Source organism: Schistocerca cancellata, chromosome 4 (assembly GCF_023864275.1).
Source record: "Schistocerca cancellata isolate TAMUIC-IGC-003103 chromosome 4, iqSchCanc2.1, whole genome shotgun sequence".
Lineage (NCBI taxonomy): Eukaryota > Metazoa > Arthropoda > Insecta > Orthoptera > Acrididae > Schistocerca > Schistocerca cancellata.
This window is the reverse complement of record NC_064629.1, coordinates 807506285-807519201: the sequence shown is the minus strand read 5'-3', so window position 1 is coordinate 807519201 and position 12917 is coordinate 807506285. Positions and strand designations below refer to the sequence as shown.

General features: G+C 41.7%; 1 protein-coding gene across 2 annotated transcripts in view; it reads left to right on the top strand.

The window, feature by feature from the left end:
- The window catches only part of LOC126184764 (uncharacterized), a 126534-nt gene extending 115114 nt beyond the window's left edge, over positions 1 to 11420 (top strand). The window contains exon 7 of one of the 2 annotated variants that reach the window (XM_049927315.1): positions 11342 to 11420. In XM_049927315.1, coding sequence (XP_049783272.1) covers positions 11342 to 11382 — 41 coding nt within the window. In that variant the 3' untranslated portion in view covers positions 11383 to 11420. Of the gene's footprint in view, positions 1 to 2000; positions 3901 to 11341 lie in introns of those variants that run through there. The other variant, XM_049927314.1, reaches the window with a different exon arrangement.
- Positions 11421 to 12917: the final 1497 nt, after the last annotated feature.

Here is a 12917-nt window from a genome sequence, read left to right as displayed (position 1 = left end):
AACGTAGGGATTGAAGAAACCGACAAGTTAAAACCGATACTGGCGTTTTATTTCCGAATAACCGGTATTTTTCGGTATTTATTTGGTTTCGGTTATAATAGGTATGTCTCATTTTTTACTGATAACCGAGTATAAAACCGATGTATCGATATGTCACAGCAAAAGTGCCAAAACTTTTGGTTTTAGATAAAACCTTAAAAAAAGAACGAATTGGAAGGGCATTTTGTGGTCTCTGAATATTTGATATCGTCTTTGAATGATCTTTTTGTGATAAAAGGAGTCAACTTGCAGTCCAGCATATTATACAACGAGTATTTACGAATAGGGTGGACACTAAATATTCGGCATTGGATCAATTCATTATTGAAATTTCAGCGGCGGTCGTGAAATTGTTTCTGGCAAATGTTGTTTCCCCAAAAGTCTAAATTTTTCATTTGAATTTTTTGAAAGTTCGTTTTTAGTTTTGCCAGTGAAACTCAGTTGCAGTCAGAGTCTCATTATAAATTAAAGATATATTTCACTAAAAACGGCTTTTTCATTCTAAATAGTTAAATAAAAAGAACGCTACCAATTTTACACAAAATCTTACAATTTATCTGTCATTTCTCTGAATCAATAAAAGAGGAAGTTATGGCATGAGTATAAGTTAAAAACTTAACAATTCATTCGTAGTTTATAATGAAAATAGAAATTAGTTGATATGCTGCCGGAGTGTACATAATATGTCTTTGACTGCTTGCAGCCCATACAAACGGGTAACTTAATACGAAAAATAGCGTTCTCCAATCATAGTTTTCACTTTTTAGCACTGACTATTCGTAATACTAAAATAGCGGTATGATCCTCGATTACAAAGAGATTTATTAACAGATATTTTTAAAAAATTAGAAGCAATGGGAGACTACTGGCGAATTCTTTGTTGTACTCAAACTCTCATTATTTTCAGAGAAAATCAGCGAACGTGAACAGTCTAAGTATTCTTTCATTTAACTATTTTATTTGATATTTTGGTTCTATGTATCTTGAAACGTATAATGCGATGGGCAGGAGTCGTAGAATTTTTCAGCCTTTATGTGATGTTACGTTTATTGTTGGAAATAACATCAATAAAAACCAAAAATCAGTTATTTCGAAACCGGTTATTGTGATCGGTTTTAACAGTCACGTTAAAGTGGAGATAAAAATAACGGGTGTAACCGAAAACCGGTTGTTTCAGTGATAACCACCATCCCTACCCCCCCCCCCCCCCCCGAACTCTGTATCCTATTCCAAGGAACCTTTAGCACTTTAGCAAGCTGATTCTTCCTAACCCCAAACTGCATATCAACGTTTTCATGTATTTCCGGATCTCCTGACCATCCCTATCTGTCTTTCCCTCCCTTTTCCAGCCCCAACTTATTAGTCGTACTTCCTAGCCCTACATCATGCTCCTCGCCAACTCGCAGACATACCGATCCGTGCATACTTTTTGACACTCACCTCCATCCTACCATATTAAGCTTACAGCTAGATGCAGTAGCTTTCTCTTGACCATTGTACCAGCATTACCATCGCCATCTGTGTTTTTCCGAGATACTACTTCTTTCATTGTATTTTGATCCAATTATTTTTTTCCATTTCAACTGTAAAAACTATGTGGGTATTTTTAATGTCAACAGCCTGAAGAGTAGCAATAAGTCTGTAGCCCGCCAATCACCCCATCATGAGGTGAGAGTGAAATGAATAATAATAAAACAGAAGTGTCAAAATCGTGTTTCGGCCTTTCGCAGAAACGACCTGAGTGTAAGAACCTTTTGGAACATATCTGTCTTTCTGAACACCAAAATTTGCATTGACATTCCGCCTTACATGTTTCCGTGTAATTATCCCTGGATATTTGTTGATTATGAACTATTCTAACCGTAGATAATCGATAATTACATAAACAGCACCCAATCTTATCGTCCAGAAGAGTGTATGAGCACCGCCACCACCTATTTGACGTGACTGGTTTTTTGCAGATGAGAAGTGGCTGCTGGAAGACAGAAGCAACGCTACCCTCTCTGTGGACACCGCCTGCATGCAGCTGTTGGCGAACTCGCTGGACAACCCCACGTGTCCACTGGAAGATCTGCCTCCAGAAACCATTAAGCGACGCGAGCACTGCCGTGTGCAGCTGTGGGACGACATGGTGCAGAGGTTGCCCCACATACCCGTAACCAGCTACCTGGCGTACACACAGAGAGTAAACGTCAACATCTGCCTCTTGGCCTGGATGACAGTCAACTCGTTCAGCATTTGTCAGGACGTCCCCTTTAGTATGCTACAATCCGTGCACGATGCTCGCTGCTATTTCGATAGCCCTTACGACCAATCGTGTCTGGAATCGAATGCTAAAGATGCCATCTGCTTTGTATCCAGAGCTACTCTGTTGCTGAAATGTCGGGATTTTTCCTCCCTTAAGCTTCCCAAGCTATGTGATGTCAAAATTTACGCAGATGGGTCGAACAAAACGTTTACTCTACCAGAGATAGAAATTTTAAGAGGAAATTTAAAGCCAACAAAAACAACACTGTACTTCAAGGAAAGTTTAAACGATGCCACGTTGAGATACAAGGATTTTAAAATCGACAACTTAAAATTTTTAGAATTCTCATTTATAGCAATAAATATTCTTTTTCGCTTTTTGACTGTCGGAGTACACATGTACCTTCCCCAGCTACGTAATTTGCCTGGAAAGATATTGATGTCCTTTCAGATGACGGGTATAATCCAGATCTTGTGTTCTGAGGTCATGTATCGTATGGCAGGCGTCCCAGACTTATCTACGATGGTTCTAATCGATAGCGCCCTCACGCTTCTCACTTGTATCTGGCTGAGCACGTTCTGCTATCAAATGTACTCATGTATTCGTCATCTCAGGCTTCCTAATGACCTGCAACCTGCTGAAGCCAGAAAGGTATTCCGTCGTCACGTTCTGTATGCACTGATACCCTGGAGTATGATATGTGCGGCAAGTATTACTTTGGAATATATTAACAAAGATTACCTGATCTATAGTCGCATAATATTCCTCGTGGGAATTTCTCTGTCAGTAAGTTTCAATCTGGTTTGCCTTGGAATTGTGGGGTACATGTATCTCCGGAATAAGAAATCCATGAGTGAACTCAAAGTTTATAGTAAGGATAAATATGGGTCCAAGAAACAATTCGTTTATCTATCAGTTAAGGCGGTCGTGTTAAGCGGAATAGGTATAATTATTAGAATGGGGTTCCACCAGGCACAAGGCGTAGCACAGTCTGTGTACTATGTTCACATAGCTACAATGATGCAGGGACCAGTTCTGTTTGTCTTTTTCATTTGTAGCGAAACAACACTCCCTGTGCTGAAAAACAGAGTAATGGCATGGTGGAACCCAGAAATAATAAGACCGGGGCAAGAACTTGGTTCTGCAGCTGTGAGAAATTTGGCAAGGAGGAGAAATGAACAGTTTGTGGCTGGAGAATCCAAACTGTAATATCCACGAGTATTCTTCTGATGGAACAAAATTAACCGTGACCGATATCGTCAAGCCAGTGCCTCAGTTTTCTAAGTTATTCTTTATTTACAATCACGTGCTTATTTGTACATGATAGTTTCTGTCTAGGTATAGTAAAGACAATACTAATTAACTGTGGGTGTCAAATGTAGTTTGAAGTGGGCGCAAAATATTGAAGGACAGTGTTACATGTGACTGAAATAATGGCGTTTGTGAGACAGGAATTTTTGCAAACAGTATTGTGGAAGAACGAAAACGTAACAGAAGTTAAGCTAGAAGGACATATGTTTTCCCAGGAGTTAAATTGTAAGGACATACAACGAAGAATTTCTTGCGATTCGTAATTAGTAAACGATCTCCCATTTGTTCAAATAAAAACTGAGTGAGTGACCAATGCTAATGAAATCGTTGTGTTATTTAAACATCCAGCCCACCTCAACATCCCGCTATAAACGTTACTACATGGATTTCAGAAAGTGCCTAATTACTGCGATCATCACTCGCTTACCAACCATCCATAATCTTAACAGTGAATTTGGTGATACGTAAGAAGGAGTTCCCACGTTGGATCCTGCAGAATCAGAAATTGTAGCGTCGCTCGCCATCTTTATACGTCACGAGGTAGGTGCTATGGAGGTATAATAAGGGCAAATGGCGCCAGATTTAACACTGTACGTTGCTTTGAAGCCGGCTCCGCCATGATAGATCCCCAAAACATTGGCAAACTGAGCAGCTTACGATTGCATCTTGTTCTTCATTTCTGTTGAGTGCACACAAAAGTCGTATTTAATAGTAAATGTGACAGTGCTTTCATGAACGACTGGGTGTCACAAAGGAAAAATGTTTCTCCGGTCTTACATGCATAGTTGATTCAATTATACGACGCGTTCGCCTGATTAATATAACTTTACTTTTGTTATAGTTTTGAATAACCAAGAAGAGAAGTATGTGATGTGAAAAGTCTGCTTTCGTAATCTAGCAATTTTCTTAATACGGATTGACCAAACTGATGTTCGATCTATGTCCTCTTTCCGAAAATGCTGAGAGCCTATTTTGCTTTGTTTGGTCAGTTCCAATCTTTATTTCTCGCAGCGTTCACCCAGAGAGCTTTACGACTTGAACGGAAATCAAAAGTCAAATGATAGAAATAAAACCGCTACAGTAAAAGTAAACATTGCAACCAAAATGCATGCATATAAAAGAAAGTATTGCTTGACCAAGTCAACTTACGAATGATTTGTGATTAATTTATACTGTAGACTATAAACAGAACGATTAGTGCTCCAGTAAATGACGCAATCTGGCATTTTTGATCAAAATACTTGCACCAGAACTAATGTTTGGTGCATCTGATCTGGCGGACGTCAGCTTCAAGTTTGTGATGTCATAACTCACCTCTATTGGAGGTGCAGTTTTTTTGCATAAATCTTTGACCACAGAAAAACACTGACAATAGATGCGAACCAGACTAAGTGACCTGTGCTTCCAGAGTGTAGCATGCATTAAAATATTGAACCACTAAACATATTAAATACTTCCATCTCATATTTATCGAAACCATATATTTTAGGAGCATTCTCACAGGTAAAATTACGTGGAGACTTTTATATTTATTTAGTGCTTGTGTTGCACATGATTTGCATTACTCAGAGAAACTTGCTGGAAGCTACAGAATATCGTGTGAGCCGTGCTCCAGTCCCCTTAAGTGCAAGACTCGTAGGTATTTTTCAGGGCGCTTCAGATTTAGGATGATTAGTCTGGACAGTCATTCTTAGGTACAGATATTGAGGTTAGACCAGGCCGTGTGTGCCGCGGCTAAGGTGCGTAACTCAAAGCTAACTGCAGTGAATCGGAGTAGGACATAACAAAACATAGACCATCACGTTCCCAACATGCAACAACATCGTGCAATACAATAAAAGCCGGCCGGAGTGGCCGAGCGGTTAAAGGCGCTACAGTCTGGAACCGCACGACCGCTACGGTCGCAGGTTAGAATCCTGCCTCGGGCATGGATGTGTGTGATGTCCTTAGGTTAGTTAGGTTTAAGTAGTTCTAAGTTCTAGGGGACTTATGACCACAGCAGTTGAGTCCCATAGTAGTCAGAGCCATTTTTTGAATACAATAAAATGAGGCAACAAACTCTACCTGCAGCAAATGCCCATCAACGCAAAACGAAACGTGGTAGCCAAGAAACCAAACAAAACACACGGTAAAAACAGACAAAGCTGCCAGAAACTTGTTATCTGACATTCGAAATGTTCACCCTGATTCGTCTACATCTTGTCTAAAAGCGAGCAACTTTCCACTACTGAAACCTCTGCCTCTCACGATGAAGGTTTACAAGGTGGTTGATCCACATGCAATTCCACCGCATCTGACACATCTTATGACACTCTAAGAAAACCGTTGGAATACACAACGAACCAGGAGTAATTTCCCATAGAAAATCTACACGTCAAAGAAACCACCAAATCACTTTACACGGCACTGAAGCAATTCAATCTAGGACACAAAGTTATGGACCTAAAATTCCGAAAAACCAGAACCAAAATCACCACGCACCAATCACAATTAGAAACACAGGAAGACGATTGGTGCTGCTTACCGACCGAAGCAACCGCAAGAGGAATCAAACCGTGCCGCAAATAACACGTTTCGCCTGGTTAAGGTGCATCAGATTTTATGAAAAGCTATCAAGAGCATTTCATATCACCGGCTGGAAAGGAGATTTGTCAAAATTGATGATGAACAAACATTTCTGTCGGACTAAATCCACTCGGAAATCGTGAACATCACCGAACGAAGCGCAGCTTAGAGCCTCACGTACATCATATAAAAGTGAAAATTAGGTAAGTAAACAGTCTACAATGCCTTAACTAGGCCAAACGTGTTATTTGTAATAAAAATAACTTTTCAACACAGGCTGTTTCTTTATATAATTATGAAAAACGGTTGCTTTACCAGTCAGATTATCGTGAGATGGAATAACCGTTACAATGAATTGTCTCGTCAGGCATCCAGACTGACTGCACCCACAGTAAGGAAATATAAGTAAAAAATAATGAAGACTACGATCACCATAATTTTCATCAAACATTGTGTTCGAGATAATCTGATTCCAGTCAACCTGCATGCAAATCTAAGGGTACGCCAAAACCAGCACCCGAATAAAGACTTACTTAAGTGTAGTAGATTCCTCATTCAAACCTCTTTAGGCGTCTATATAAGGAAAAAGATAATCTTAAACAACTTTTCTACAAATCTCATTTCTCGGCAGTTAAACTTCTCTCTTACGACCAACTAGATGTTTTAATGAATGTTGTCAGATACTTTGTTTGAAATTTTGGCCAACTGATCACTCTCACCCACTCTCGTAACTTAATAATATAAGAAATATTTATTTTCCCACACGTAAGAAAGAGTATACGTACTTATACCGAAGGTTATTTTTCGGTTGCTGAGAGAGAGCTTAATCTCAGTAATTTCGTTTTTGACCAACAAGAAACGTAATTGTTAAATAAGGGTATGAAACGAAGATCCAGCCTAATATAGACAGAAAACTGACGACATTCCTCATTGCGAATTTGAAAATAGCCATTGACGTCACCCCATGCACTAGAGATGAGAAGCTTAAAATCACTTGTAGAACTCATGGAGAAAGCCTCTCGTAGGAAATCTAAATATGTCGATCACTTATCTTTAAAAACCATTAACGATAAGTTGAAATCGGCGGAGGCTATTGCAGTATCAGCGAACAAAGGAAGTACGTCCGTAGTCTTATACAAAACTGACTACGTCGTCAAACGTTACTGCACCAGGAAATGAGTCCACTGCTCCCACATGAGAAAATATTTCGAACAACAGCCGACTTAACACGAGATGAGACTGATAAATCTGTTCCGTCCTCTCGCTTATTTTTCGTTAAGTGACAAGGGGGCGTTAAATACGTAATGCAGTCCTTTTTTTCTCGCCCAATTTCGGTTGAAAAATGGAGAATTTGTTGTGGGACGTTGTGGAATATTCTTGCTTCAGGCCCTTTAGTTCCGACAGGTGGCGTAGCCTTCAAAATGGCATCTGTGACAGACAAGCGGAGAGCTGTAATTGAGCTTCTTTTGGCAGAAAACCAGAGCATCGAGATATTCATAGGTGCTTGCAGAATGTCTGCGGAGACCAGGCAGTGGACAAAACTACAGTGAGTCGTTGGAAAAGGCGTCTATCATCATCGAAACAAGGTCGCGCAAACGTGTCCGATCTCCCGCGTACCGGCAAACCGCACACGCCAGCATTGTTGAATCGTGCGGCCACTCTCATTCGTGGTGACCGACGGATCACAAACACGCCACTGCAAAACTGGACGTCTCTGTTCGTAGTGCTGACATACTCGTCCACTAGTTGGGGCACTTAAAGGTGTGTTTCCGCTGGGTTCCTTGCCACCTAGGGGGAGACGATAAAGAGCAACGAAGGACCATCCGTGCTGAACTGCTTGCGCATTACGACGCTGATCACAACATTTGTTAATAGTCGTCACAGGCCATGAAAGATGGCTCCATCTTTTCGGAACGGAAACAAAATTGCAGTCCACGGAGTGGCACCATATGTAACGTGCGCGTGGGGCACACAATACTCCTTAAAGCAGGCTGTTCCAACCGAGTTCCAGGGAGCCGGAGTGCTCCGGAGCGCTCACTGCGGCAGCTCGGAGCCCGCGTGGAGGGGGAAAGCGAACTCACTGCCCCCTGGCCGCATGCAGCCGCAACTGACGCAATAATCCGTGTTCAATGACAGCTATGACTAGCCGCGGGAGCCCTGTACCGCTATTGGAGGATACCTTTCTATTCACTGAGAGGGATGGTCGTCCGCAGTGTCTTGTATGTCATAAAGTATTTAATTCTGCAAGGAGGTAAAATATACACCGACATTATACACGTCTTCACGCAGCGCACTACGATCAGGTAGAAGGCGTTGCACGCAGAGAATTGGTAGCCAGGCTTAAGAACGACATACCAGGAGGCGTAATACGGAGGGTATCGAAACATGCAACATAGTTCGTGTTCTGTAATGCGTTTATAATTTTCAGGTGAATGAGAGCGGAGAAAACACTATTGAACCTGCAATTCGAGCAAGCTACAGGATCGCTCACGTCTTCGCGACTGGTGACAAGCCGTTTTCGGTGGGACCACTCGTAAAATCGTGCATGGTAGCAGTTGCAGAATGTTTGTTTCCAAGGGAGGTGCAGGCAATTGAAGGGGTTTGCCTGAGTTTGCCTGTCGAAGCAAACAATGTCTCGTCAAATCCTGAATATGGCAGCGGTTTTAGAGACACAGCTCAGGGAAAAAGCGGAGAGCTTTGTTGCATTTTAGCTAGCGCTTGGCGAAAGCACCGACATATCGGACTGTGCTCAGCTGGCAGTGTTTGTGTGTGGTGTCGACATGGAGCTGCAAGTAACTAAAGAACTCTTGGATGTGGTACCACTCGATTACACCGCAACAGGACGTGACATTTTTGAAGCTGTTTGTGAATCAGTGGACAATATGGATTTCCCGTGGGATAAGCTCCATTCTGTAGCGACAGACGCTGCACCACAAATGATCGGGCGTCACCAAGGTTTTGCTTCTCGTTTGAAAAATAAACTCGGGGACGAATTCGGGAAAGACATTTTGACTCTTCATTGTTTTGTTCGCCAAGAGGCACTGTGTGCTGAAACAGTAGAGCTAGGTGGCCTAATGAAAGATGTCGTGAAATGTGTGAATTTTGTGCGGCGTCACGGTATGAATCATCGCCAATTCAAAGGATTCCTGAAAGATATGGAAGCGGAATATGGGGATATACCTTACCACAGTACAGTTCGTTGGCTGAGTCGGGGAAAAGTTCTTGATGTTTTCTTTGCCATTCGTGAGGAAATATCCCTTCTTCTCAACATGAAAGGGGAAGAAATGTGTTGTCTGAAAGATATAAAATGGATATCAGACCTGGCGTTCCTAGCTGACATAACTATGCATCTGAATAATTTAAATCTGTCATTGCAGGGCAAAGGGCAGCTAATCGTTGACATGCACGACCAGATCAAAGCGTTCATGGAAAAGTTACGTTTATTTGAGAGGCAGATGAGTAATGGACATTTAACGTTCTTCAATCGTCTTGCTTCTTTAAAACTACCTGAAGGTACTACTTTCGGCGATTACCAAGCAAAGTTAAAGCAGCTCATCACGTCGTTTGAAACACGATTCCGAGATCGCACTAGTTTGGAAATGGAACTTACGGTGTTCAGCACTCCTTTTTCAGTTTCCCCCGATGACTTGTCATCGTCACTTCAGTTGGAGATTATTGATTTGCAAAATTCAACTTTGTTGAAAGAGAGGTACTACAACACGTTGGATTTGTCACAATGGTATCGTTCATTACAGCAAAAAACATTTCCCAAGCTTCACAACGATGCCGCTCAGATCATCTGCATTATGGGATCTACGTATTGTTGTGAGCAGCTTTTCTCAGCAATGAAAAGAGTAAAAAGTAAGGAACGATCGTTTCTTCAGGATGCAACAATAAAGGCCATCCTCCGCATTAAAGCTGCGAACACTTTGACGCCAGATATTTCCGATCTTGTAATGAAAAGAAAATGTCAAGCTAAAGAGGCCCAATAAATTTGTAAAACAGTTGTTCCTTATTTATTTCCTGAACATCGTATTTCCTGGTGTAGCACGTCACCACGTCTTAGCAGCTAAGAGTACGAGGTTGTCGATCTTGTAAGACGCAACTGGCACATCAAAACGCTTGCCTTGCCGCCTGCCTCAGCCTGCCGTGCCACCTGCCGGCGTGCCGGCCCACTTTGAATGGTCACAGCGAGCGACACGGCTCCCTGGAGCAGGGAGCGCTCCGCGGCTCACGACGGAGCCGACTAGCTGGAACAGCCTGCCTTAAAGCCTGTACTATGGTAAGTGAGCGGGGTTCACCTTACGAGACAGGATTTTCGTATAGATATTGACCGCGTGTACCTGAATGGTGGCAAATCAGACTTACACCCACTCTGTAATAACAATGATCCGTCAAGTAAGTTCAAAATGCAATTACACGTCAGTATGCCCCAAAAACAACACTGAAGATGCTACCAATTTGATAATAATACGGTCGCCAGCCTAATTAGGCAGTAACTGAGTTTCTTCCTTGTACAAGTTGATGTATATTCATGCAAAACAACGCATAGTAACACTGCATAATATAGTAAAATTTTAGAACCAGAAAATCTATTGAACTGATAGTTTCACGTTCTGTACTGATATTGAAAAACCATGAATACATAACACTACACTATAATGTATACTACAAAGGTCCGTACTGTCTATAGATCTGATTAAAATTGGGCATAGGTTACCCTAGAAAGAGCACTTTCGAGCCACACACAAAATGTCAATTTTGGTAAAGATAAAACACTAATAAATTTTGACTTATATATTGACTTTAACTTTTGCTGGTCAAACCAATGTGGAACACTTCAGAATTCAAATGAATAAAGGGGGGGGGGGGACCCTGAAACTGTTATGATCACTATATTTAAAAAATTGATTACTGAAATTATCATGCATTCAAGATTTCCAGTATATGAGTTACTACCCTTTTTATCTTATTTACTTCTCATTTAAATACCTTTATATCTGTCTCGAAATAATTAAACTTCATTACTATATCAATATTAAAGTTACCTTTCAATTTCGTTAGACCTTCGTTATTCATTTACTGGTTCATTAACAAAACAGTTCTTTGAACACCATTCTAACACAGTTAGGTCTGCAAGTAATTATTATTAACGCAAAATTTAATTTTTCATTTCAGGACACTCGGATTGCACAACATTTGGGAAGGACCCTGTCTAGGATAGTTGTGAGGATAATAAACTGATGGGAAAGTTCTGGTAAAATTTAGATTATTATTGAACAGTTCACTGTATGGTCCATACGAATACAGTACTAAAAGTTTCAACCTGCTTGTATCGATGCGGCGGTTGGCGGGCGGCGAAATGGCGAGGCACAGAGCACACATACCACCTCAGCTATGGCTCTTGACGTATCGGCGCTTTAATTCATCTTAGCGTCGCAATACTTTTCCATTTAGTGCCTATGGAATATTGCCATGCTGTGTGGGCGTTGGAACAGCATACCCGAGGCTCAGTGAAACTACGTCTTCCAGGAGAGCCTCCTCGCTCCAGAAGGTGTTGCTCAGACCAATGCCAAACTCCAACTACTACTGCTGAGCCCGTTGTGCCGTGCAGTGCCCGTGCGCATTTTCCCGCGCTCGCCTGCCATCCACCTTTTACCGCTCCCTGACAGGCCGGGTATTCACCCGAGGTTTTGCATTCTACATATCCTAATACATTGCCTACGTATGGACCAGACGCACAGTTACAATTTTAAACATCTTATAACAGTTTCAACATTTGTTACATTTCAATTCTTTTACAATATTGCTTGAAATTTGTCATAAACATTAATCTTCACATTGAAACTTGTTTACAGTTTTCTTAACACAATGACATGAAACAGAAAACAAATGAAATCAGAACATCAATTACACTAGTTTATCGAAAAATCTGATGGAAAAAAATTTACTTATATGTACAATAGTACAGCGTCGTTGTTGCTGTTACCCATACTACCTCTCCTACCAAGAAAAAGTTCAAGGCCGTACCCTTGGCTGGTAAAGTCATAGCAACGGTCTTCTGGGACTCTGAAGGGGTTATTCTGTTTGATGACCTCTCTCATGGTCAAACTATCAACTCTCAAGTGTACTGTACTACCATCAAGAAGTTGAGGTCGTCACAAAAATGCAAACGAACTTCTCCTTCCCCATGACAACATAAGGTCTCACATACGTATGTATGAAGGTAGTATCTGTTCCCGAAAGAACAGGTACCATTGATGACCGTGCAGCTTCTCTAGAATGAAATGATAATTAAATCGACACCCTAGCTGCAAAGAGGCGTCGATATACATAATTGGGGACATGTTGAAAACGTGTGCCCCGACCGGGACTCGAACGCGGCATCTGCTGCTTACATGGCAGAAACTCTATCCATCTTTTTTTATCTCATTTTGTTCGCTTTCGTTCGTTGCATCTGCTCGGGCGGACGTCGTAAGACACTCGTTTAAGTTCGTCGTTGATCGGTTAACTCAGTTTTTTTTTTAGTACAGAGGGCAGCTACCCCTCTGACCGAACATGCTGAGCTACCGTGCCGGCATCCTTCTGAGCCACCGAGGGCACAGAGAATAGTGTGCCTGCAGGGACTTATCCCTTGTACGCATGCCGTGAGACCCAAACCGCTGGGTAGCTCAGTTGGCGCCGACACGGTAGCTCAGCGTGTTCGGTCAGAGAGCTGGTTGGCCTCTGTAATAAAAAAAACTGAGTGGAAGGA